At 37.7% G+C, this 27,859-nt stretch overlaps 1 protein-coding gene across 6 annotated transcripts; it reads right to left on the bottom strand.

Annotated features, from left to right (window-relative positions):
• Positions 1–779: 779 nt before the first annotated feature.
• LATS1 (large tumor suppressor kinase 1) lies at positions 780–27,299 on the bottom strand. 6 transcript variants are annotated; one of them, XM_064509169.1, is made up of 10 exons: positions 27,023–27,299; positions 25,742–25,919; positions 24,809–24,925; positions 21,925–22,435; positions 17,842–17,992; positions 14,485–16,013; positions 8,160–8,742; positions 6,819–7,001; positions 6,470–6,576; positions 780–5,491 (listed from the first exon to the last, which is right to left on the bottom strand). In XM_064509169.1, the coding sequence occupies exons 4-10, from the start codon at positions 22,273–22,275 to the stop codon at positions 4,970–4,972; spliced, it is 3,426 nt and encodes a 1,141-aa protein (XP_064365239.1). In that variant the 5' UTR covers positions 22,276–22,435; positions 24,809–24,925; positions 25,742–25,919; positions 27,023–27,299; the 3' UTR covers positions 780–4,969. The 6 variants fall into 6 exon arrangements, with proteins under 6 accessions (XP_064365239.1, XP_064365240.1, XP_025967049.1 ...); XM_064509170.1 differs by lacking the exon at positions 24,809–24,925; XM_026111264.2 differs by lacking the exons at positions 24,809–24,925; positions 25,742–25,919.
• Positions 27,300–27,859: the final 560 nt, after the last annotated feature.

Raw genomic sequence — 27,859 nt, 5'->3', positions numbered from 1 at the left:
ACATTTCTTGCACAGAGCTTGCATATGTACTGCTTTATGACAATCTCCAAATCTTCAAACTATTACAGAGGGTGAAGATCTAGGAAAGAGAATGCACCATGTGCTACAGTGCTTAGGAAAACCAGATACCAAGTTCAATAAGCCACTTTGGAAGGTGCCACAGAAAACTGTTGTCCTTGGGTAGAGTGCACCAGATGGAATAGTAACTGATCACTTGTCTAAATAGACTCAGCTGCTTAGCAACAAATAGGATCTAAAGGTTGGGGCCAATACAGCAGGTTTATGATAGTCCATTAGGGTGAACTCAGAAGACCTGCAGTATTACGCAGTCTTTTCATTATCCCATCTATTCTTCCCTTTTTATTCCTATGATATTTATCTGTTTAGAATTTTTGAGCTGTCAACTGATTAGCCTATCCCTTTAATGAATGTCTGAATTTAAAGCAACCACTTCTACATGGCTCCAGCTGTAAGATAAAACTGTCAACATGTTTCTAAAATTCTCAGTGGTTATTTTATCATATCACCTGAGCAATATGTGCTGGAGGGAGTACTTTTCTTCTGTTTATCAGTTGTTAATGTACAAAGAGTAGTGCTATGCTTTTTTACAAAACAAAGGTAGAAGAATTTGGATATAATACAGTCTCTGTGGTAAGACACAGGTATCTGCATCGGTAGAAGGAGACTTTCTCGAAGACAATTCCCCCTCCTCCCCATAAACATGAGCACTGGGATTTGCTGTATCTCTAAGAGAAGGAATAGCTTCATGATACATAATCTATGCATAATAAATAAACAAGTTTTAATTATTTTGATGCAAGAGGCAGCAGAGGACAGGGAAAGCACAACAATAAATTCAGCTCCTGAACACCAAAATGTAGAGTTTTGAGAACAGGTTACAAACAACATGAGTTGATAGCTAACTACAGTAGCATTTCTGCCATTAAACATATACCAGTTCTTTGTTAACCACTAAGCTGTTGCAGCATAAAGGATACTTGGGAGAGAGGTAGGTGAGGGAGGAGGAAAGAAAACAAATGCATTTGGGCAATTAAAATTTACATTTCATATTTGATTAGCAGAATGAGAATTTGATTTCATTTGTTATAAAGACTCACTGTATTTTTTTACTATCCCAGCAGATGTTATACTAAAGAAACTGATTTTGAGAACAGTTTCATAAAACTCAGAAAGAATGTCACTAATTACCAGTAGCTGATAAAATTCAGGAATATGCAAAGATGATTCAGTTATACTGTCCACAAATGCTGGAATTCTTTCTCTTAATCTAAAGTAATTTTTAAATAAAATTGTAGTGTTCTGACAGCAAAATGTTTGTAATACAAAAAAGATATTATATATACATATACACACACACACACAGAGAATATATATATATTTTATATATAAACTTGAATAGTGCCTTTATCAAGAGCATCTGAAGGCGCTCAAACATTACTATGACATTGACCCAAATTTATTCTCTCTTTGCTTTGGTTGAATTAAAGCAAACAGATTAAAGGTCTCATTTGAAACACCAAAGACATCTGAAACCCAAAGTCTAATGGTATCTTGGGTGACAGCAGCAGCATCTAAGAACCCACCCACTGCACTGCCTGTTAGCTAAATAATATTAAATGGAGTCTAAATAGAACACTCCCACTCACAGCTTTGCACTTTGCAACAGCAGAAGATATGTCAGTCTCAAAGTGACTCTCTGGTCATACATTCTATATATTCTACTACAAATTGAAGATAGAAAAGACACAGCAAGAGGGCCTGCCCTAGGACTTAATGTCACTGAATATCAGAATAGTATTTACAGTACAGTTACATGATTATAGAACATTTTATAAATACAAATTATATGTATACATGGGGCACACACAAGAGAAATTTATTTTCATTCTTTACAAAGTGAAAGTAATCTGAACTAAAACTTACTGTAGGATCTCACAGCTGCTGGTATGAGCATCTCTTCTCAACTGCCGGTACAAACCAATCCCATGACAGGTCACTACTGAAATACCCACGTTTTAAGCACCCTCTGAATACATATATGAAATGTGAAACTCATGGGAATTCCAAACATGGGTACGGCATAGTATGTTGGAGAGCTGGAGCAACATTTATTTATATGGAACTTTTTTCTTCCATCAGAGAAGGACTTGAACTGCAACACACTGCATTTTTGCAAAGAAATATAGAAAACTGCAGCATATAGATGGAAAAATTCAAACAAGGAACAATGGAACTTCTAACACTAGGTAACAGAAAATGCCAGAAGTGTCTACTGAATTCTGAAGATGTGAATTATTTCTGTACTTGTTTCAGAATGGAAAAAATAGTATTTTTCAGTACTTGCACACTTGTTTAAAAGACTCAAATATTTCTTTTAATAAAAACAATTCTTTTAGTTCATGTAGAACTGTGGTGCATTCAGAGGACTGCCCCCCCTTTAAACACGTACGGGCCAAAAGATCAGTTATAATGTTAGGAATATAATATCAAATATTATACATTGCAGGAAAAGGAGAAATATACTCAGATAAAAATGCAGCTTCACACACAATTTAATGAAGAACTGACATTATTTTCTCTGCAAACCTCACAAACGGTCACAGGTAAGGCAAGTTCGATTAAATTACCTTTAACCAGTAATATATTATACTTTACTCCAGGACAAGCAGACCAGTTTTACTGGGATACTCACTATGAAGGAGGATAATCTTTGAAAGTTTATTTACATTGAAAACAATCTTTTTTACATAATGTATAAAATGGAGTAGTTATACACTGCAGCCATTTTATAATATTTAAGCTAAATAAACTAATTCTTAAAAGCTATTGTTTCAACAGCAGTAGGACAAGCAGAGAAAACATGAGTCATTCTTTAAGCTACAATCTATTTTGATCATAGAAAATAACTACCTGTTTAAGCAAACAAAGTGTTTAATAATTGTCTTTTCATGATGATAAGCACTTCACAGTATAGGGGTGAACATCCACAAACATTTTTTTCCTGTGGCAAAGTCTGTTTAAGAAGTTTCCACCATCCCTCCTCTCTGTACTGCAGTTCACTTCCTCCTCAGTTACACCAATATAAACTATTTCTTTGGCTACACTTGAAACTGGATCACTGAAATGAGCCAGGCTACAAGAAAAAAATCTCCAAATACTAAACACCAATCATTTTTTTCACGGATCTATTATTTAGCATAGAACCACAGAGAGGTGCACTGGCACAGCAGAAAGACACTGAAGCACAGAAAGGGAATAAAGGGTTGGAAGAGCACATGAATTTCTTAAACCAGGCTGGTGAGAAAAGTAAGCTAGTAACTGGTGTGTGCTATGAGAATAGCTATAAATAGCAATTTCATGATGTTTAGATAGTTATAATGCCAGTGCAGTGGCACAAAATAACAATTAAAAAAAAAAAAAGCAGTAATGCTTACAGGTACATTATTAAGATTAGTCATTGGAATTCAATTCCAAAAAGGTAATGTCTCAAAAGAAAGATACAAGTTTGAACTAAAAATAGTGCACTTTTTTTACCACTGTGGTAGCTGCAGGAGAGAAAAAGAGAGAGAGTGGAAGAGAGACAGAGAAATGTAATTCTGCCTTCCACATGTAACTCCTGGTCTTCTCAACAGGGAAGCTGCTTAGAGGGCTGCCCCCTGATCACCTCGGGAGGCTCATCACCCTCCCACCATGAGACCAAGGGGATGCCTGCTCACCTGCTGTGAAAAATGACAAAAGGCATTTTTCTGTCTGCAGTAATGCAGAACAGAGGAGATAAAGCTGTGTGTTCCTAGTTTTGTTTTGAATTGGGCTGTGAAAGAAGCAGCACTGAAAGTGTAATGGGAGAAACTGACAGCTCACATTGACTGTGTATTATATTTCTCCTCTCTGTAAGTGAAGTGTAAGTGAAGTGTAAGCCAAGTAAGTGAAATTGGTCTCCTCAACAACAGTCTCAAAAGCCATAATTTTTAATTTTTTCCCATTACTATCTCAAGCATATAAGAAAGGAAAATATTCTAAAATTTATTTTTTCAAACTAAAAATTCTGACTACAGCTGAGTTTTACAAACTTTACAGTATGGTGTAATCAGAAAATTAAACTAGAAGATTTCAAAAAGTATTTTTCCTACAGCTTCTTCTCCTCTCATAACAGAACTGATGACAGGAGAAGAGCAAGTTGTTCATGAGTGAATACTCCTCCTTTAAGAGTACCACTCACATGCTACAGGGTTATTAACTTCAAATTCAATTACTCATTCAATAGAAGACTAGTTTTAATGCGTTACCACTTTACAATCATACTGTAGTCAAGACTGATGCCTTCTTGTTCCAAAGCTGAGAACTATGCCATTACTGCAGTGGCTACAAACATTTCATCAGATAGATGGCTCAGTTTTTCCAACACTCTAAATAACTAGGCTAAATATTGTGAGAAGGTAGGGTACAGCAGCCTTTTTTCAGAAATAGATCAGATAGCTTTATTAGTGTAAAGTAGGTTTTATATTTGGTCAATGCAAGGAAGAACTGTCATTAAAAAATTCTGGAACAAAGATTTGGTTTTTTAAAATTTTTTAGTATATGTACAAATAGATACCAGGCATCTCTTCAGGAAAAAAAAAATCACTATTTCCTATTTTGAGTACTTAGAGTACAGAGAACTGATAATAAAATTCAGGTCATAATTTTTTTCATCAAACATCAACTCTCTTCTAAATTAAATGATTAACAATGTTGGAATAAATTAATGTTTGAGAAGGATTTCCCTGTATTTTGGGGAAACAAAATGCATGGGGGGGACATAACTGTCTTAGTGTTAAAAAAAAAAAAAAAAAGTGTGCATATATGCATCCTATCAATCTTTTGTCAATTCTCTTATTAAAAGAGATTTTTCAAAAATCTCAGCTGCAAAATAAGTTTGTCTTACCTATTTTTTTTTATTATTTCTCTACTAAACATAAACCAGGTCACGATTTTGAATCCCTCTACCTGCCTGTTCATCATCATCATCGTTGTCATCATCTGACTGCTGTTCTGAGTTTTGCGGTTTACCATATTCATATTCAATGGGCTTTGGATTGTTGTAAGGGTAGCCATTGTCATCAAAAAACCTTCGGAACGTGAACTCATAAAAAGCATGTTCAGGATGTTTTCCATTTTTGTACCATCCATTAAGTGTATCATTTATGTTCCCTTCCTTATCATCATCACTCCACAATTTATCTGGATCAACTGGATCGAAGTTTGATGTGTCTGTAGGATGAGCAATTTTGGGAATGTAGAAAGCAGACTGCCGCCGTAGATCGCTTGAAAAATCAATTGTTCTAAAAAATGGATGAGCTTTTATTTCATCTGCACCATTTTTGCCTAAACGATCTTCTGGCCCTCGGCAGAGCTTAATAATAAGGTCAGAGGCCTCTGGAGTCAATTTAGCTTGAGGTGGAATATGAAGAGCAGTTTGCCAGTTGATAACCTTAAAAGCAAAGAGATGTTATTCTATTATAACATAAAAATAAAAAACCCCAGTGAAAGTAAAAAAATAAATCATTTGACAGAGTGTTTTCACACTAGAGGAAAAATCTGAAGCTGCTTTTTCAGAAAGGCAGGGAATATTCTGTCTGTGAATTTGACAAAATCTAGATAAAATTTATTCACATTCTAGGTCAAAACTGAAGTCTGGCACAGAGCACCTCTGCTGTAATACAGCAAAGGCATCATAAAGGCCAGTGTCTGGAACCTGAAAATAAGCACCCAGCTTACAATCTTAAAAAGAGGGTGAGGCAAATGGATCTTGAATTACTTGATGGATTGGAAAGGTAACAGCTTTATAGTTAAAAACCAATATTGCACTACCTATGGGCCAACTAATATCTTGCAAGCCAAAGGCAGCTTTGCAAAAGTGGCACTTGCAGAAGATTTCCCTGGTGGATTTTCTTAAATGGCTGAGGCTCAGGAAGGACCAACAGTTCTGAGTGGGACCAGTAACCCTGGGCAGCCACTCTCACCCACTGTTCCTCCACCTTTGCATGTTGAGCAGCAGCACATACTTCACCAAAGGAAATCCTCTGCAGGTGACAGCAGGAGGACAGGGAAGGCAAACGTTGGGAAAAGAACACCCATATGCTGTAAGAAGAAAAGAAAAAAAGTGAGGACCTGGGAATGAATGCAGCAAGGGGATGGTTGAGATTTGAAATGTGATTATTAGCTGGCATATTTACTGTATGAGTGGATAAAAGATATGATCTTGATGCTTAAAGATTCCTTACAAAATAAGTGCATTACCACAGTAATGTACTATTGTAATATAATCCTGTTACTTTATAACATACTTGCATAAAGTAGCACTCTCAAAAATCACCTTTGATTCCATCACGAATTAGAAAGATTATGTTAATTTCCAGCATACTTTTTTGGCTTTTTCAGACTGTAAACAGGAGATTTTTAAATTTACCTTCATTTGTGTTTCCAGGGGTGTTTGTGCCAGGAAAGGAGGCTGTCCCACTAACATTTCAAAGAGAATTACTCCAACACTCCACCAGTCACACAACTGTGTATAACCTGAAACAAAGTCAAAACTAGGTAATCAAAGCCTTAGAATAATTTAAATCTTTTATTTTTAAAAACAGAAAGGTTTTACTAGAGAATTCTATTCAGTACTTAAGACTTCCATATCAACAATCATTTAATATTTATTTTTTGTCAAACATCATATAGCTGGCAAAAATGCTTGTAAAAGAAAGCTGAAGCATACTACCTGGATATCAGTTACTTTGCAGTAAGATTAAAGTAAAAACTCTCACCTGTTCGTAACAATACTTCTGGCGCAATATAATTAGGTGTGCCAACAAGGGAATGAGCCAAACAGCGCTGATGCTGACGTGCAGCCCTGCGTTCGAGTGGCTTCAGCCGATCTCCACATCTGCAGTTTGCTGGGTCACCCCATTCATTGCTGAAATCCATACTGTCTTGACGTGCATGATCACCTACAATTGAGTGAGACAGTTGCCAAAATTGAGGAAGATTACTTTAGTTCTTAACCAAGATGAAATTTTCTCCATTTGTTAACAGTGCTTGTTTTAAGACAGAATCTATTCAAATTCAATACTCAAAAATGGAAAAAGGAGAACTAAAAAGGTCTTAGAATATCAGGATTTTGAACTTTTTGCTTATGATATAAAATATCAGCTTTTGAGGCTCTTTTTAATTTTTGGCATAATGATGGCAAAGTATCAGGTCTGATCTTTTGTTAGTTTTTCCTCAAAACAAACAAACAAAACCCCACAAAACACACTGAGTATACAGGATATATAATTTTCTTGCTCTTATATAAATAGAGGAAACAACATTAAAAGTATTATGGAATCAACTGATGCTGAAAAATCAGTCATTTTTAAAATCTTTCACATACTGTGATTATTCAGTTTTATTCTCTTATCTTGAATAATGTTGATAATTTTGCTTCCTTACTAGTGACTGTGTAATAGTCTGGCCTAAGAGGCATCATGTTTTAATATAAAAACAAGTCAAAAGTCATTTCAAAATAGTTTTTGAAGTTTTTGTTTTTGCAAAGCAAAAAATTAAATCAGTTATTATGAAATTCATATTTTGCCACTCATAGTATTGTGAAAATTTCTTTGCTCAAGCTTTTTCAAACTTTTTTTTTTTTAAGGCATCAAGTAGGCTTTTTAAATGCCTCCAAGCCTTTTTAAAAGCCTACTAAAACATTTCTCTTAGATCAGTAGGTTGCACTGAAAGAAGTACAGGAGACACTTAGGCAAGATTTTCAAGAACACTTACATTTTAAACTTTAAGCCTATATTCAAAACTGAGGTAGGGCTGTATCTATGTAATTACGTGATTACAGCTGTGATTTTCTCTCTTCAACTTTCAGAAACCACTAATGGGACACACTTAGAGCAACATAGCTTATTCCTTCTCCCTTAAGGAATCAAGGCCTACACTTAGAAAGTCTAACTAAATGTTGCTTTCCGTAATTTGAATAGTGTGCAGATACATTGCTAGATGCTTTGTTGTTCAGAAAAGAAATGTCACCGTCGCTTGTCTACTCATTTATTATTTAAGCCCTGGCAAAGAATGATCCTTCAACAACATAAGAAGGAAACTATTTATATTTCTCTTACCACTCTGGTAGTATTTTGAATCATGGGTCCATCGAAAACCCGTACAGAGCCCGAAGTCTGTCAATTTAATGTGACCATCACGGTCTATCAAAATATTATCAGGTTTAATATCTCTGTGAATGAAGCCCATTTTATGAACACTTTCAACTGCGCAGGTCAGTTCTGCTGTGTAGAACCGTGCCAGATTTTCTGGAAAGACACCCATTCTAATTAAGAGACTCATCATATCACCGCCTGGAATGTAGTCCATTACAAAGTACAAATTGTCCTTATCTTGGAATGAATAGTACAGACGAACCACCCATTCATTATCAGCTTCTGCAAGGATATCCCGCTCAGCTTTAACATGAGCAACTTGATTCCTAAGCAATACATCTTTCTTTCTCAGAGTTTTTGTTGCATATAAAGCATTAGTATCCACTTTTCTTGCTAGGCAGACTTCTCCAAATGCCCCAACTCCCAGGGTTTTAATTTTTACAAACATTGACTTGTCCATTTTAGCTCTTCTTAGACGAATGTAATTAGACTCCTTCTGGCACAACATTTTCCTCATTTGATCTCGGGCTTCTGGTGACAATCCAACCTGTGCAGCAAACAGAATTAAATATGATGAGTGAATAGTACTCTTAACTCTTGGTGGTCTTCATATAATTAGAAGACTTAGGCAAAGCAAACCAAATACTTATATCTAAAATGTGGAAAAACACTTCAAAAATTTTTTTAAATGTATATATTAGGATTCTATGAAAACACATAGGAGTGATACAAAACAAAACATGTGATCCAAGGGAGACTTTCAACAGCAAAATGCACAAGGTGCCATGCACCAGCGGGTTCTTGAGAAGGGAATATATTCTCAAGGAGATAAGAGGGTGAGAAAGCAGAAAACTACCCTCCCCTTAGGCAACAAGACTGGTGCAGAAGGGAAGCCATAAGCACTTGCTCCCTCTCAGATACTTCTTTTTCATATTAAATTGTCAACTCATTAGTCAAGTGGTTTCCAAACTTTTGGACAAAGTCACCCATCAGATTTTCTTGTGGATCGTCAGCATAGCCATGCAGCTTAGAAGTTTGTAAATTTTCCAGTTTAACACAGTTTGAAAGACTATTCACTATGGCTTCAGACAGCCAATGGTCTACAGTCTTGGTTTGGGAATCATTAAATTAGGCCATAAAGTATTCTATATGCGCAGTTTTTCATGGATGCTCTGGATTAACAGTGTGATTGCTAAACTGATTCTTTACGTAACTATTTTAATGTATCGGCCTGAAGATTTTATAACTACATGTGAAAACTGTTCCCCTGCAAGCTTTTTTGTTTGTTTGTTTCCACTGATTCTTTTAACTGAAGACGACCTATCGAGGATTCTGTCCTTTTCTGCTTCTTGGGAAAAACAAAGAAAGCCTGAAAAGTTTTCTGATTATTTTTATGTTAAAATTGGGCCCTTATCCATCTTGGAAGACAACACTGCATCTGCACATCTAGTAAGTGGATATTAAAAAAAATCGGGTGGTAGAAGTTAAAAAGTTTGCATTCTTACAATTGCTCAATGCTTATCCAACTTCAATCAGTAGTATTTAGGATTTTTCTGTTGAAGAATCCAAACCCTTCTTAAAGGTAAAGGATCAAACTTTACAAACAATACAGAAGTCTCAAGAAAACCGAGGTAAAAAGCAGAAGGAAATATATCTGATGCTTCTCACTCTCCCTATATACCACCACTGAGACAGAGAGAGAAGAAAAAAAAGCTCTTTTCAAGCTTTCCTTTGTGGTAAAAGGACGCAATCCTTCAAAAATCTTTTTGATCGTATTTGGCTAAACAATTCATCTTTTTACTAACTTTGCTCATTCCATAATCACTATGGAAATGTAGCTGAGGGTACAATGATTATTGCATTAACTGCTTCCCTGATTCTTTACAGAGCGAAAGGAAGCCAAGATGTGCATAGTAGCAGTAAGTTTTTGAGAGCTAACTAAGGAGTTGCAGTAGGAAAGACTTCCACTAGCTAGAGTGGAAGTCACTAAACTTCCTGACCACGCCAGCAGAATTTCAATTATAGGAAGGAGGGAGTATGTGACTCTCATGCCCCCCATACATCTACACAAACCAGAGCCTTATCCCACGGCAATATTCCCATTCCTCACCCAACCAAGCACGTCTCCTACCATCCAACTTTCTGCCAAAAGCCAAGACCTGTTCTTCCATACTATCATAAAATCCACCTCTTTATAGCAGGACTTCAGCCACACTCTCTTTATTGCTTCCCACTCTATGTTCCAATAAATTGGGCAGGGCAATTTATTTGAAGTGGCTCGTTCCTCTACACAATATCAGTTCTTGACTTCCATCTCTGTGTGTGCCCCTATCTTGAATGAACACCCCTGGTGTTCTGGTCAACAATACTAACATCCTGACAGCCAAAATACTCACAAGCCACATGCAACTCATCAGCTAAAGCGTGGCAACCCTCATCTACAATAACCACCCTGAGCATTTCTGTCATACTCCAACCTGGATTCCTTCTAGTATACCCTTGCTGTCTTCCACTCATTTAAAGCATTCCAGTGCCATCCTTCTGGGCAACTTTCAGGCCCTGGAATATCAGAATATCCCTTCTTTTTGGTTTTAATGTGAGCAGAATCTTCCTTCAAATGTTTATGTTCTTTTCTCTGTGACACTACCCCCACATAGCCTTATGTTCATTCCTTCTTTTGCTTTCTTTCTGTGAGCATTTTCAAAGTTGTATATGCTCCTTTTATAGCACCTCAATTATTTTATCTGCCATTTGGCTTTGAAGTCACCATCCTACAGCAATGATTTCCCAGTTTAACCTACACTATACTTTCTCTTTTCACTTTCTCCTGGACATCCTGATCACGAAATTGAATATGGCCAAAAATCCTGCAGTCCCTGCAAAGCTCATCACCTCTATTCAACCACTATTCTAGAGGCTTTCCAATTTCTTACTTTCACATCATCTTATCTATTACTGTGGTACCAAATCTTGCCACTTCTATCTTCCTAACGCTTAAGACACTATTTACAGTATAGTATTCAGGACCATCATCAGAATTACGTGACTGCTAGTCTAAACTTGTATAAACCATATGTTAATAGATGATTCCTGCTTTGTGTAAGTTAAAATGTAACTTGAAACAAAATATAACAGGCTTGACTGAGAAAAGAGGAGCAATAAAAGATCAGTTATACAGATGCCATTCAGAATGCTAAATATTTTCAAGACATTATACATCACCTATTCAAAAAAAACAATGTTAAAATCACAGAAAATTTCTTACAAGCATCATAGCAAAACTGGATCCAAAGGAGATGCAATTAGGAATATGTTTACAAAAAGTTCATCCAAACAGACTTCACATGGAACATCAATTAAATAAGATTTAAATGGGGAAGGTTGTCTCAAATTTGAGACAAAATTTCTGGTCAAAAATCAAAGAAAAATTCCTAGCCCAAACCAACATTTCAGTTGTTAGGATAGTAGTAGTTTCAGACTGGATACAGGAAATAGTTTTAATTCCCTAGTCCAAATCAAGAACAGCAGATTTACAAAGTTATGTTTTCCACAACACATTACTGTAGCAACACCCAGGGCACTGTTCTTTCAGGACAAAGATACAGGGGAAGACATCTCAAGTTTTCTGTGAATAAACATGCTTAAGGTGTATTTCAAAGCAGAAGGTGGGATTTTTGCAAACTTTAAGCAAAGACATTTGAAGACCTGACACTGTTAACATTCAGGCAACAGTGGGTCAGCTGTGCTCATCTTCCACCTGAACCATGAAGTCTGCTTCAGTGCAGCGCCACCTCTACCTTCAAACAAACAAAACCGAACCCCACTGATCAGCAGAAAACTAGGAAAGAATGTGACCTCAATAGCAACTAAACACTGGAAGGTGGGAGACCCAGTACAGTAATTAATCACTGCAAGTCATGTGAATACAGTCTCCAAAAAGCTTCTAACTTTACCTTCTAGTTGTTTCTGGCTGTTGCACCCTAACAATTTTTTGTTGTTAAAAATAGCCTAAGTACCCTCATCCATTGTCTTCTCTTCCCAACTCAGTCTTCGCTCTTTCCTACGTCACTCATCAAAACATAAATATTCATCCCAAACTGATCACTCTCCTCTGCATTGAAGTATTTTCCCTAGACCTCTCCTCAGCTACAGCATCTACCAAAAATTAACCAACTTTATCAACCATATAAATGCTTGCACTCATACCTCCAATGATTTCTATTCAATGCCAGACAAAAGAGCTTACTGAATTGCTATATGATGCCACGCAATTTCTTCTTATTGAGATTCCTTCTAATCTTGCTGTGTCTTATATCATGATTAGTTGTTCTTTGGGGCAAAGATATTTTCAAAGCTATCCAGTATAATATTTGGGCATTAGAGTAACAGAAGTAAATCCACACATATAAATTGCATGTTTTTGAGATACCTCCATGCTATTCCCTAGGATACCTGATACCATATAAAGTGCTACTATGGACCTTTTTGATAATTTTTTTTCTTTCAAAATTTCTACTAAAGGGAAGAAATGAGGGGATTCAATACTTGCTTAATCCTTTTTAACTTCCTTAAAGTAAGTAATGAGCTAGTTTTCCTTTCTGCTTCTCATGAATATCTGCAATATCCTTTGCTGCTGTTGGATTTCTATCCTTTACCCTGATAAAAAAGGAGAGGCCTATTGCAGCGTAATACTCCATTTTCCACCCTTCAGCCTGCCATCAAGCACCCCAGCTTTAAATCTAGCATGAATACCATATATCTGTTTTCTCATTTCAAATACATTTTACTAGGCTGCTTTAAATGCACAAGGAAGGTATCAAGGAAAGTTGTATCAGTGTCTGCATATCAGTAATACTTATGCCTGTGATACTATGGAAGACAATCAACAGGATAGAAGGGAAAGTGAGGTTTGCATATCAACATTAATTATAATCTTACATTTAAGTATTCAAATAGTCAAAATAAATACATGCTTAATTTTGATGCAGGTATGCATGCAAAATCCTTTAAAAAGGGATCATGCTATTCTTAAATACTGTTGCTCCAAAATCTTACTTGCCTACACAGTGATGGAGGCTACAGAGTTCAGGAAAGCTTCCCACACCTTAATAGTTTAAATCAGCTGTTAGTGGAAGTGAAAAGGAAAGAAAGAAAGACTAAGAATAAAGATCTAGAAAGAGTTCCAGGAAGAAATCTTGCTAACATTTACATATGTTGTGATTAAGCTTACACTTGTAAAACACTACAGCTTACAGTAAGAAGTTTCAAGAGTAGGAAAACATGAACTTAAAAAGTAGCATTTCAAGAAAGTGGCATAAGCCAAATACATTTTTTTTCACAGAATCAGTTAAAAGGTACATCATACGTCTCTCGAGTCTTCAACTACAATTGTTTTTTTAAAAAAAAAGTTTTTTAAATACACCTCAAATCTCCATTTTTCCACATCTTAATTTCACTACTTCTCACTAGTTTCACTTTTGAAATGACACATGTATACATAAGCTCCAATGTGTACCTTTTCAATTTCATTTAGTAGAGCATGAAATCCCAGGAATCGACCACTGACACTGCCTGGGCAGAAAGAAGTTGATTTTACCTGTTGTTGATATCTGTTTTTCATTATCTCATACAATTATACCTTGTTTAGATAGATAACATTACAACCTGGGTTATAAAATACTTACGCAAAAGATACCATGTCTTTTTCATTCTAAAAATCGTAACTTTTTAATACTGACTTTTTGGATGTGAACTTCTTAAAAAAAAACCCAAAAACCAAAAAAACCCACCTTACTACTAGCACCTGCTGAAAGTTAAAGGAAGCATCACTGCATGACTGTAAAAAGGCTTTGACCAGCCTACCACTACTCATTGCTTTGCTATTTCTACCTCCAATGTTTTGAAAGATAATTATTAAAAGCACTGCAAAAAATGCTCTCAAAAATCAGGATTAAATATAATCCATAACAAAGCTATGAGCCATATTGTTAAATCTCAGTTCATGAAAAAATGATTTTCTTTCCTCCATCTTATCATACATGAGTCAGATGACTTATGTTTAGACACACAAAATCTTAAAGAAAATTAATTTTTAAGATGACAAAGTAGTACCTAAACAAAACAATGAAGAACTTGCCACATTTCAAACACAAAAACTAAAAGTAAACTTCAATACCATGCTATACGGCAATAATCTGTACTATTTAAACACCCTTCTATTAACATACATTTCTTAAAATTAATACTGAAACAATTCCAGTCAAAGATTTAGAAAGAAGAAAGACTTTACCCGCATCATTTCATTCTCTAGTTGTTTTTTCCGATGCAAACGCTGCTGATGTGACTTGAGTATATTTTCCACATGCTGCTCCATGAAGAACTTAAAGGCCTGCGGGGAATAGCTTTGAATGCGAGACTCTCTTCTTTCTTCATCTTTCTTGTTTTTTCTAACAGGAACAGGTGATGTCGTTATTTGTTTCTTTTCTTTATCTGTTGAATCAACACATTCATAACTCTTTTCATTCTCTTCCTCCTTAGATAAAATAGGTGGCTCCTCTTTGCTGAGCTTGGGCCCTGTCTCATATGGATTGACAGACGGATTCTGGTGTAACAAGTGTTTTGGGTAAGGTGGTGGGGGGCCCTGGTAATTTGGAGCCTCTGCAACAGGTGACATAACTGCCATGTTTGTAGATGGACTCTCAGAGAACGGAATGGTCTGAACAGTTTGCACTGGTTGTGGCATCCAGGAAGGGTGAGTTGGTGCTAAGGCAGTCTGTAGCTCTGGCTTTAACACACGCATACTTTTTACTGGTTGCTGAATGGGAGCTGGTGTTATAGCTGTTACTGTTGTAGCTGAAGGCTGAGAACTGCTAGAGTGACTCTGCCTATTTCCGTGATGGTTGTTGAAAGAATTTGATCTTACTGGAACATTGGTTTGCCACGTAGGGATTTCATGCCCACTGCCAGGTGATGACTGCGGTTGTGCAGGTGGAGGCTGTGACCAGGATGCAGGTATTCCAGCTACATTTGTATTATAAAGTTCCATGTTGTGGCTGTTCCTATTTGGCACCATCATTGTCTGAGGAAGATTTCCATTGGTGTATGCTGAAGGAGGAGCAGATCCTCCTGCCTGCATCTGTAGTGCTGTAGGACTTTGTCTATTAGTTGGATTTATGGGATATGGGGGTGGCTGGCGACTCACTGAGTTCCCAGATACAACATTCTGATGAACTATGAATTCTGCCTGGCAATTGCCATTTTGCATTCCAGCTCTTCCTGAGGGAAAGCTAAATTTGCTGTTGGCAGAACTCTGCATGATTATTGGTTGCCTTCCAATGGGGACAGCACTCATGCCTCTCTGAGCCTGTGCAGAAGAATTTATGGGCGGCGCATTCATCGGTGGAGGTGGATAACCATCCTGCCATGCTCCTGGTGGTACTGGAGAAATGCGAGAGATCATATATTCCATACTTCCAGAGTAACGTTTTGTTTGAGAGTTTGGTTCCCAGGAAGGAGGTGGAGGAGTTGTTCCTCTTGGAGGGGGTGTCTGTCCTCGAGGAGGTGGAGGAGGCGGAGTGACGCTCCTTATCTGCGGTAGAGGTGGTGGATTCACTCTTTGTCCATTGCCAGGATGAGCCTGAGCAAATGTTGCTATGCCAGATCCAGATAATGGCCTTCCTACATCAGGCTGAGAACTGGGACTTTCTGAGCGATAAACTACACCCTCTCCCAGGGAAGGGCCATGTCTCTGAGGAACCAAGGACTCCTTAGAACCTTTCCAGCTCTGTCTGCGATGAACTGATTGCTGCACAGTCCCTCCTTTCATAAAGAGAAAAATGTAACAGTAATATTACTATAAATTATTTCTATGTCCTGATTTGAGTATTTTATTTTTCTGCATTAATTACTATAGCAATATGATGGAAATTTTCAGATTTAGCATAATTCACTGTATTTTACATCAAAGATTCATCTTTTTCTGGTAATATACACCATGGCAGGGTAATATGCCCAGTACACATTATATGAGCAAAAAATACAAAGAAACTGTTAGAGAAAATTTACAGACATTACAAATCACTCTTCTGAAGATGCATCTTGCTTAAATTACTGATGTACCTGTAATTTTTAATCAAGTAGTAATTTGCAAAATTATTAGGCACACTATGTATTTTAATTATGCATGCAATCAGCACTCCAATGATCAGTACAAATGCACAAAAATAACAGTATGGAAAATAAGTTTAGTCAAGTTGCTGTTCATTCCAGTTTAACACTTACAATAGATGAACTGCTCTTCAACTAAAATTTAACTGAAATTCTGAAAAAAACAAACTGCCCACTTAAACCCTGTACGCAATACAGTTCATCCAGGTTTATTAAATTCTCCATACGCAAAATTTGAGAAAGTTACTTTCATTTTAACAATTATGTGTTTATGGGTAAAAGTATTGTGTGGAGGCAAGAAATAAAATTGTATGAAAGCAAAACTTACTGACCAGCTCTACAATACATTTATTTTACATGTTACTTTGCAACTCAAGCAAAATGCTACGCAAGGAATTGATAGTGTATGCAGTCTTGTTGTGCTTTTAACAGTATTATTATTGAGATATCTGTAAATACATGCAGTACTACAACTGCTGAAAGCCACTGCATCTTCAACAAAATAAAGTGTCAATTGGTATAATTCTGCAAGTAATAATGAAAACCACAGCTGAAAGCATGGTTTAGTATTTACCTAACCAGCTAATCCTATTTCACAGGCGAAATGAAAATTAACGCTATACTTTAATAATCTTGACTACCCATTTTTCTCATGTCTATATCATCAATTTAAATGTAACTTTACAGAACCAGCAGTCAGCACTTGACTTTAGTTCAGTATTTCTGCTGTATTTGCGAAATAGAGTCTAGGCACATGCTACTAAAACCTGCTAAGAAAGAAAACATCAAGATGCATTAAAAATGTGTTTGTATGTTTTAACAAAGTAGTAATGGTGCCAAACTTGTGATTCAGTTGCTACTAATGCTCTAGTCTGTCCCCTAAAATCCACAAAAGCATCAAGTTGGCCTTAGAAAACATACAAACAAAATCTGGAACCAAAGAGAAAATCAACCAGAGAGGAAGATACTGAAATAGGGCATCCTAAAATACAAATACTGGAACCAGATGCAACATATACATATGTTGTGCTGCTCCGTTGGAAAGTGTGTGAAGAGAAAGACAAAAAAAAAAAATTAAAATAAGAATTTATTTCCTGTGGCCTTCCAGTCTGAACTGCAGTGCTCACAACCAATTTCTACACGGCCATTGACATTAACAGTTAAATATGGGCATTACATCAACTAGGGACAAAAACGACTAAAATGAGATCTGAGCAAGATCTGAAAGCCATTCCTTAGATACAATACTAAAAAATACACAGTCAAAAAATTCATGTTCACATAAGATACTCATGTCAAATACAACTACTTTCAGAAGAACTGTATTACATACTTTAGATACTATTTTTAAAGGAAAAAAACTAAGCCAACATCTGATTCTCTCCTATTGTGAGCACGTGAAGGAGGAATTCGCTATTTTACATTTTCCACCTGTAAGAAAACACTCATTGAGTTACTTAATTACCCTGGATACACCTACCTGGTGGTTTCATACCTGCGTTAACAGGTCTTGCTGCTGCTGCAACCATCTGTTCCCGACGAGGATCCTGGTAGCTCATTTTACTAATAAATTCAATTGCTGCTTCTATACTACGGTTGTTAGTTTGCCTAAGAGCTTGTACAACCATATCCTAAAGGGAAAATTATATACAAAAAAAAGTTACAAAAAAAGGCAACAATAGCAAAAATCATGGGGATTTGGCCAAATGTCCCTCCATAATTAAATAATGACTAATTTATCTCAATCAATTTAAAACTAATCTGAAAATCTTTTCTCCACATCAGATCCTCAAACACACTTAAACAGTCTGGACCTTCAGGAAAAAGGTAAGCTTGTTGAAGCATCATATTTTGATGTAAATTCTGTGTCATCTTGCCATGCTTTCACGGTAGGTTCATACAAGCGTACTAATACTGACATGCACAACTCAGGTTACAGCTCACCTATACAATGACTAGAGGTCTCTTCCAACCTAAGTATTTTCTGACAAACACCCTAATGTGAAATTCAAAAGCTTGTTTTTTGCTCATCTTCGTTCAAGTCGGAATGACTTCTGTCAACAAATATTCCATTACTTTCTTCCAAAGAAAGACTTGTGCATGAAGACAACAATATTGGCAGAAATTTCATTACTTTGGAGGTAGATTTAGCCTCTATTTTTTAAGAGAAGAGCTCTGTGAATGGAAAAAATATTACAGATCAGTGTTTTTTTCCACTGACTTCAATGAGATCAAAGTGAAGCAATAGAGGCAGAATTTCGGAGAAGGTTAAAAGTCAAGACACTGCTCTCTCACTTATACTGAATGGGATTTGTGCAGTTAACTCAGAGTCTGAAACAAATCCACAGCATAACTCTTTATAATTAAGCACACTGCCTTTTAGTGATCTGTTACAGCTGTATTTTGTCATGTCGAAACAATCATTTCAGTTCACACTGTTCGAACAGGTTACCTACATAAGACATAATTTACCTACTACTAAAATCAAAGGGAAATCAGTGAGGACTTAGAAGGGAAGTAGCCAGTATCAGTTTCAAATTCAAATCCACATTCATAATTTCACCATGCTGTGCACATTTTTAACATTACAAATGTACATAATTACACACAGCCTTCAAAAACAATAACTGAATATAGTGGACAAAACAGAACCTTAAAAAGGGATTTTAAAACAAAAGAGAAGTTATAGAATAAGCTTGCAGTAAGGTCTACAGACCAACTGTCAGCTGGAAAAAGCAGATGTAGCTTTTGATCACATAGCTCCTTCATCAGATGGTTATGCCTGCACTACTACTTTTGTTATAGGCAAGACTGATTTGTTTTTCATTTTCAGCACCAGTATGCTACTTGATCATTGGGCAAACAGAAGATTTAAGTTGTCCACAGTATTTCATTTCCACTTTGAATGTGCTTTTATAGGACTCATCATTCACTTCTACCTATCAACCTTAATTTACTTTTTAATCAATGTTTCAAAATTAAATTTATTGGCTTTTCAGCAAAATAAGCCTGCAATATATAAACCTAAAATAATGAACTCATTTAACCAAGCCATAAAGATACACAGAATCTTAAAGTACACAACTAGCAATATTTTAAAGATAAAACTGTAATTTATCCTTAGTTTTCTCTCCCCACTAACCAGAGGACCTGAGGAAGAAACAAAGGACATATTTCTCTTCTGGCTGAAGAACAGAAACCACCTTGGTCACCTATATGGCAAAGTATTAAATGTCCTGAAGTGTATCACCTAACACAGAATATATGAGGACTGAACTTGAGTCTTAACAGGTGACAGAGCTCCTGTGAGCTATTTAAGATATCTTAAAAAAAAAAAAAAAAAAAAAAAAAGAGAGAGAGAGAGAGAGAACAAATAATGAACTGCATTCTCCGATAATTGTATTATTATACATATCAGCTCAGCTTTAACCCTGAATACTACCTCTTATCAGAAATGAAAAAAAAAAAAAGCAAGCAAACTTTCTCTAATGTTCTATATACAGAAAAAATATGAGGGGAGAAAAATAAAATCATTACATTTCCAAATGGAAAGTGCTGACTGGGTCACCAAGTGGCAACTATAGAATATAGCAAAGTAAGACACCTTTCTCTAGTTTAATAAATTTGTATGAACTACTTTAAATCCATTTTCAATACCTCAATGAAATCTCACTTAAAACTGAGACGAAGAAACATTGCTCACATACGTACATCCAGCTCAGAGAAAAGTAAAATAAATAATGGACTTGGTAACTATTGGGTATCATATTAATCTCTACAGAAAGCCAGCAGTACACCAGCAATGGTGAAAAAAGTTCTGTATGTAATCTGTTAAATCATGCACATACCCAATGGACATGGGAAACAGCTCAGACTGGCCAACTGTAAGTAGCTAAAATGCACCTCAGCTATGATCCAGTTCAAAAAACAATCCCAGCTCAAAATAAGCTCTCGTTTCATTTTGACTTGCTGTCTCAGCCCCTCCAAGAAAAATGTCTTCCTGTTTCAGCTGTACCTGTTCTCTGCATATTCACAGGCCAGTCCAAAATGGACAACTGTGGATACACAACCCCGGGTTAACACATGGCAGAAACTGCTTACCCCGACACTGTGCCTGAAGAAAAGGTCCATTTAATTGCAAGAGTGTTCAGGGAATTCTCAGTTGCATCCAAGAACAAACCATAGAAGTAAAAAATTTCAAGATACAAAGCATCCAACAAAACTACTAACTCAAGATACTTTTCTAGTTTATTCTCTGGCCACATACCACTCCTCAGTTTGTGCAGATGACTGGGCTCATTCTATAAAAATGGATCCGAGAACTGATTTACTGTAAAAAAAACAAAAAAAACCAAAAAACCTCTGCAACAAACCATGCAGCAGCAACGAATCATTATAAAATCATTTATCATTATAAAATCCTTTTCATTATTAATGAAAATGCAGTCTGGACCATGTATTTGGGTAAGCCATGGAAAGACACTATCAGCACCTGATGAAGGGATGTGACACAGGGAACGCCAGTTTATAGCTTTGGAGAAGTTCAATCCTGTTAGAGGTAGAGCTCTCTGTAAGCCCTGAAGCACCACACCAGGCAGAACTTTTGAGCTGGTCTTTACTGAGATCAGTGCACTGCTGAAAGGGAAATCCCTGTTGTGGTACAGTGCCATTTTCCTTTGGAAGATGAGTGGTTTGCTAGTTTTTCTTTAACCTGTTTTTGTACTCAGGTTTACAGAAAATACGTGAAAATGGGGAGTAATTTAGTTTGACGTGCACATCTCAATAGAAATACAAGAGCTATATTATTTTCTTATTCCTCAAAACCAGATTGTCCATCAATACAACTCGGATTCTTACGCTTACTGAAGTGAATGAATGGAAGTAAGTTTAGCCAATAATTTCAAAACACAGACTGTGCAATTATTTAGTTTTCCATTCTTATAATGACAACAATACCAAAGCAATCACATATATCCAAATTTCCAAGAGATACAATCTCTGTGTTTTTCTGATGAGGATGTAATTCAGGGAAGATGCCCCACAACTGTTTTTGTTATGTATCCGGTTATTTTATCTGTACCTGACAAAGTACATAATGTAAGGACAGGCAAAACTACAGATGTGAAAAGTACATTAAAATTCATTTCTGAAATATTTCGTGCTGCTTTTCAATTCGGAATGGCCATATTTTATCAACATATATTAATGGAGCAAAATTCAAAATTCTGTTGAGTATATGAGGCAAAATCCATGTCCTAAAGAGTCCATTTCTATGTGCCTAAAAATGATATAAATAATTAAAACAGCCTACTCCAGCCACATAAGAGCAAACTGCACAGGATACTAAAAAAGGCCAAACCTCTCTAAATCCTTTTGTTCCTCTCCTTCATTCCCCAGTATTATTAGTCTCATTAGGTCCTAATTAGAAACCTGTCAGATTTTCAAGGAAACAGTCTGCTTACCATAAACTGTTTAAACAATTTAGGAACAATCCCCCACCTCAAATGTGCACTAATACTTTATAGTTAGCAGAAAAACAAATCTTGAAAATAAAATATTTCACCTCATCAAAGCCAGCAGCTTGTAAATCTTGCAGCATTTGTCGATTAACTTCTGATGTTCCTTTGACTGCTGACGTGGTTTCGTTTGCAAAAGGCAGAAGTGAGTTCCGTATCTCCTGCAAAACTTTATGGTACGTTACAAATTTGGGGGGATTTCGGCCTTGTCTAGGATCTTCAGATGACATTTTGCCCATGCTGTGATCAGCTTTAGCAGCATCGGAGGGTTTAGGTAAATTCCTGAGGCTCTCTCGTATTTCTTGCAACATCTGCTGGCTACTGCCAGTGTAGTTACTGGCAGGAAAAGTCTTAGGCCTCATCTGTCTATAACCTTCTGGCTTCTCACTTCTCTTCATGAAAACATGTATATATGCAACCTTCACCAAGGACTTGTGCACAAAAAATCCAACAAAGATTAGCTGGTAGTTTCAGAACTCGTGAAAACAGTGACTATTATTCACTGTCAAGCTGCGGTTCCTGCAGTGTTGAATTTCCTCACAACCCAAAATAGCTATTCTGGAACAAAACAAAACAAAAGAATTTCTGTTACACATAAAGGAATGAAAAATTCACAATATAGCACTGCTGGTGGTAAAATGTTCACATGTAGCATTGCCTGTGCAGTACTGAACACATGCTAAGCAACTTTGGGCAGCCTTTAGTGAACCTAAATTATAAACTGCATTGGTCTTCTAACATTCCATTAATAAGCAACGTTCTAGATGCCTCAAGTCTGAACAGTCTTAAATTACAAAGCATCTGGAGTAAAGAGGAACTCAGGGTGGTAGACAAAGCTTTCAAGAGCAGACAGGAAACACTGCCCGTGCTTCCCCCACTCCCTCCATCACTACTTCTTTGCTTTCCCTCTCTGCTGGTTGCTGCCTCCCTCCCATCACCCCCTTCCCTTTGTCCACTCTCTAAAGCTGAAGGTGTTGACTCCTCTCTTGACAGATCAGTTAGCTAGGATATAGACTTAATAATCTGTTCAGCAATTCTGCCATCAAGCTCCACAAACAAGCGGAAGTTAGAAATACAAAGTACACCAGTGAGAGTATACATATCTGTAACAATTTTATCAACTGTTTACTAGTCATATATTTAAAAAACAAACACCAAGCAAGCTCATGTAAGTTTATGATTTTTTGTAACATTTTCCATTTAATTCTGTTTAAGGGCTCAGCTTTCTAAGGCTCTCACAGTCTCTCAGCTCAAGACTTCTTGATAGAGTCACTGTCAATAATTCAGTCTTTTTGACATAAGGGGAGATGGGTGGAGGGAGGAAAAAAAGAAAGCTTAAAAAATTTAATCTTAAACTTTTTTATGGTAAAATTGTTTAACAGTTCAAGCATCAAATTCACTGAGAGCACAACTGTAACATTTGGTAAGGGAAGCAGAACATTCTGCCAAAAACAAATAAATAACGTTTGTGTTTTGAAAGGGCTGACTCATCAGGGAGAACCCCGTGCTCTGCAGCAAAGTAAAACCTTTGCATTTGTGCCGTGCAGCTAGCTTGTACTGTAACTGGTACGATAAAGGATATAGCAACCAAGGTGAAACACCGCAGAAGTTATAGAGCCTTATACTCTTTTAGAGTATCATGAAATAAAACTTTTTGCATCTTCATAGAGCAAGAAGATATACTAAAGGCAGTGCAAGATACAAAAATTACATATTCTAGCATTGTCTTTTTTTCAAAGGCAACTAAAAGAATGGTAAAACTTAATTTGTCCCGTTCCTTTACTGTAAGAAGTAACAATACAAAAATGTTTTGTTTTTCTTATGTTTCTCAAAGTGTTAAAATTTTGCATTTCTAGTTTTCTGAAAGATTCTTTTTGAGGACTCAGATGTTTGTAAGCATCACTTCTCTCTTAAAGAAGTAACGCATAGACAGAAGTGTTTCTCATATTAGACATTTGAATTAAACAGGTGCCTAAGTAGTTTTAAACACACTACACAAAAGCCACTCTCCCTCTATCCAAGTTTCACTTTTATGATATTTGCAGTGTCATAAACCTACTACTGATTCAGTGATTGAGGAAGAATATGATGAAAAGTTAATAGGAAAAAGAACCCTCTAATCCACATGCAAATTATATGAATGAAATGTACATGCTACCCATATATGAATGAAACTTGAATGCTTAGAAAGATAGTACATAAATAAGGATGGAGAAAAAGGAACATATGGGATAGCAACCTAACCCCCTTCTCCTTGGCCAATCACTTAAGAAATAATTTAGTTTCTTTAATGGAATTCCCTAAATCTTAAGAGCTGTGACTGTACTCATAAGCTTTCTTTGACCTGTGCTTTAAAGGAATGTCATTTGATAGTGATATCAGAACTTTTTCTGCAGCCTGGAACACACATTTCTTCAGTGTTCACTGAATAGGGAAAAGACCATCAGGCATCTAAGTGAGATTTAATAATAAACAGTTAAGTTTTGCTCAAAGTACTAACTAATCTAGATACAGCAGAAAACATGCCATGAGAGAAATTAAAATGCAATTTAATCTTGACCATTTTCAAGACCACTTAAAAACATGCAAAATTTAAGACCACATGGAAAATATTTGGTTAAAACTCTTTTTTTTCTCTAAAGAAAAGGGAGGAAAAAACTTTGTTTAGACCATTTAGTAGAACTGAGCTTTGCTAGGGAAGTCTCCTTTCTTTTCAAGACATCTGTTTTGAAAAATACGTCTGTTGGTACACAAAAGTGTGTGAGGATACATGCTAACAACACTGAAAAGAATTAGCACCTCCAGAGAAGTGAAACCTCTATCATAAGTTCATCCCACAGCATATAACAACAAGGTTGAATAGCTTAGAGGCTTAGTAATTCAGACTACTTGTTCAAATTCAGTCAAAATTAGGAGTAATTACTAGCTCACCACTGGCAGGTAATCTAGATAAAACAGGTTGGATCCGTCTTGTGTCAGACAAGTATCAAATGAAAGAAGTTAAAAAAGTCCATATACAAGATTTTCCTTTTAACATGTCCCAAAAGCCTGGAATACAAGAGAAAACACTTGTTTTGCACCAAAATTTTATTTGGTGTTTCAAAATTCACTTTACGGTCATCCTGCAGGCAGCTGAGATAAACAAATATAACACCCTTAGGAGAACTCCAGGTTAAATGAACATGACACTTAATCTGTAAATAAGCAGACCTCGAGTCTACCACCTATTCAATCATATGGCCTAGGAGAAAAAAAATCACCTTGTACACTGGCTTCTTTATGCATAAAAAATAGATAATTATATTTTTTTTTAAAATGCTTTGAGAACTTTAATACTAGGGATGCTCTAAGCATTTGATAACTATTATTTTGCTGGCAACTGCAGCATACAGTAAATGGATTAAGGAGTCTTGGAATATAAAGTTACACTTTCACATAAGTTTTTAGCAGAGGCAGTGGTTTATACCAGTGTAAAATAGCCAGTCCACTTACTCTGTGCCAGCATTAAGTAAGGCCACACAGAGTGAATCAAGCCAGGGAACTTATCCAGATAAAAAGTAATTTTTTTCCTGGTAGGTTGTTTCTTTTGGCAGCAGTATTGGTTAACAATTTCATGGGTATGTGAAACTGCAGTCTTAATTGCTCAGAAACCCTGTTAAAACAGTCCTCTAATTTAATGAGGAAGCAAGCATTATCATTGACTACAGTTCACCTTGCTTTGGGAGACCTCAAAATTCAGGGACCATCAAGTCACCTCCTCTTACTTACAAACATTTACACACATTTTAAAACAATAAAGTTTTGACTGATCAGTAAGTAACCCTTCTAAACTGTGCACATCTAACTAGCAAACACTAACTGTACCTGAGGGAACTGCTGCGTACTCCCCCTTGCAGTTCTGTATGGTTAAATGCCCTTGATACATCTGTTTGTTAATGCAAGTATTTCCACTGATGACATTCTCCATTTTCCTGAAGCAGTTAAATCACCTTTCCTTCCTTTTCAAAATATAAGGATAAACTATTTTCTTCTACAGGTCAAACTGTAAGAAAAAAAAAATACCAGTCTGTTTACAGTGTATCACAAAAGACTGGACCATAAAAAATAGGTGCTTGAATAAAAACACTAAGTGGTTGCAGACGCTGACAGTAACATGCAACTCTCAATGCCTTTCAGCTTCTCTGGGAAAGAAAATACACAGCTTTGTAGTAGCTTTGTAACATTTAATACTACAAAAATTCTGAACATACATTTAAATACTATACAGTGCTCAATATTCAGAGGGAAATGAAAATAATCTATTTTGGTTTCCTCTCCCATATCCCTAGTCTATCTCCTTTTAATAGGATATTAGCTCTTCTTATGTACAAATGTATTCTCAGTTATTTCTTGTGTGCGCAAGAGCGAACTTCATTGCTACCAGCAGGGCAACCATTGAAGACCAAAGTGTAAGCAGCGTTGGCATGGACAGACACTAAGATATTTCTAACTGTACAGAAGGATTCAACATGTCAAGGACCATCCAGACTAGAAATGCAGCACTGGGAGGAGAATTTTCAGTATATGATAACCATGAGTAGCTCAGGTCTATCCACAGTGTTAAAACATTAAATTTTTCTTGCACAAGTACCAGACCGTGACCTGAGGTAAAACATATATGCATATATTACAGCATACATCTGTATGTAGCAAGTGCTTGAATTTGGTATGCTGAAGTGCGGGTTTCCTCCGTGCCATCGGTATCCTCCCGGGGAGGTAAGCGGGACTAACACGGCCAAGCACCACCGATAGGGCCGCCGGACCTCGTGAGGCGGCGGCACCGCGGCCCAACCGGCAGCCGCCAGCCCGCCGCCACCCGAACCACTGTTGCGGGGCCCGGGCGGCGTGGACACCACCTCGCCTCGCCTCGCCTCGCCCAGGCCCCGCCGCCTCCGCGGAGGAGCCAGCCCTCGGCGACCGCGAAGCCGCCTGCGGACACGCAGCCGCCGGCAGGGCGGCGGGAGGCAGCGCCGCTTCCCCCAGCCGCGTCCCGCCCGCTCCGGTGGGGCACAAGGGGCTCGGGCTCCGCCGGTCCGCCGCCGGCGCCCGGGAGGGCCCCTCCCAGCGGCCGCTCCCGACCCCGCCGCGGCGGCACACCGGACCTACCTGCGGCGAGAAGGCGGCGGCAGCGGCGGCAGCGGCGGCAGCGGCGGCAGCGGCGCCCCAGGCCCGGGCGTGTGAGTACGGCGCCCAGCCACGCCCGTGCGACGACGGCAACGACCGCCGCGGCCCTCAGCAGCGCCGACAGCGGCTTCTCGGTCGCTCCGCCAGCGCCCCCCTCCCGCCAGCGCCGCCACCACGGGTCCCTCAGTTCGGCACCGCCATTTTCTCAGTGGCTCCGCCGCGGACGGTTTCCCGGATATGGGCAGCTCCCAGCCTCCTTTGCGCCGCCCCCCCCCCCCCGTATGGAATGCGGCGGCCGGCGCGGCCCAGCCCAGCCGCGGGCAGGGCGCCGCGCGCCCCCGCCCCGCCCACTAATAAAACGACCGTTTACGGTTTCCTCCACCCCCACCCCCCCGGAACGTTGTAGCGGTAGCGCGAGCACCTCTGCATGGGGTCCTCGTAAAGGCGTTTCAGGCACTGCTTTTTTCTTTCAGTACCACAAAACCGGAGCCCCATTAAGAGTTAGGAGTCCAGTGAAGTCAAACAGTTGAGCTCAAGACCCGGTCAATCAACACAGCTGGGCTTGCATGGCATTACCACTGCAGTAGGTGTCTGCATACTGACCAATACATTTGAGTTTTCCAGGAGAAAAGAGCTGCTATGACTGAATGAAAGACTTCTTATAGATGGAGGTCTAAGTTTCCAGAAAAGAATGATCACCCATCAAAGTGTGTTTTCTAGTGATTTAAGCTTTTCCTACTCATGCACAGTACTGTATTTCAAACAAAGAGGGATGCAAAGCCTAAAACTAATAAGCCTCCTAGCAGCTCACATTCTTTT

Source organism: Dromaius novaehollandiae, chromosome 3 (genome assembly GCF_036370855.1).
Source record: "Dromaius novaehollandiae isolate bDroNov1 chromosome 3, bDroNov1.hap1, whole genome shotgun sequence".
In the NCBI taxonomy this organism is placed as follows: Eukaryota; Metazoa; Chordata; class Aves; order Casuariiformes; family Dromaiidae; genus Dromaius; species Dromaius novaehollandiae.
This window is presented reverse-complemented; position numbering and strand designations above follow the sequence as displayed.

What these genes read in the sequence shown, in the direction of transcription:
- LATS1 (XM_064509169.1), bottom strand. Translation starts at nt 22,275, where the DNA reads ATGAAGAGAAGTGAGAAGCCAGAAGGTTATAGACAGATGAGGCCTAAG. An exon ending in TAGAGAATGAAATGATGCGG is followed by an intron (nt 8,743 to 14,484) that starts GTAAAGTCTTTC and finishes TTTGCTGCACAG; the next exon opens with GTTGGATTGTCACCAGAAGC. An exon ending in CCCTGGAAACACAAATGAAG is followed by an intron (nt 5,492 to 6,469) that starts GTAAATTTAAAA and finishes TTTGCTTTTAAG; the next exon opens with GTTATCAACTGGCAAACTGC.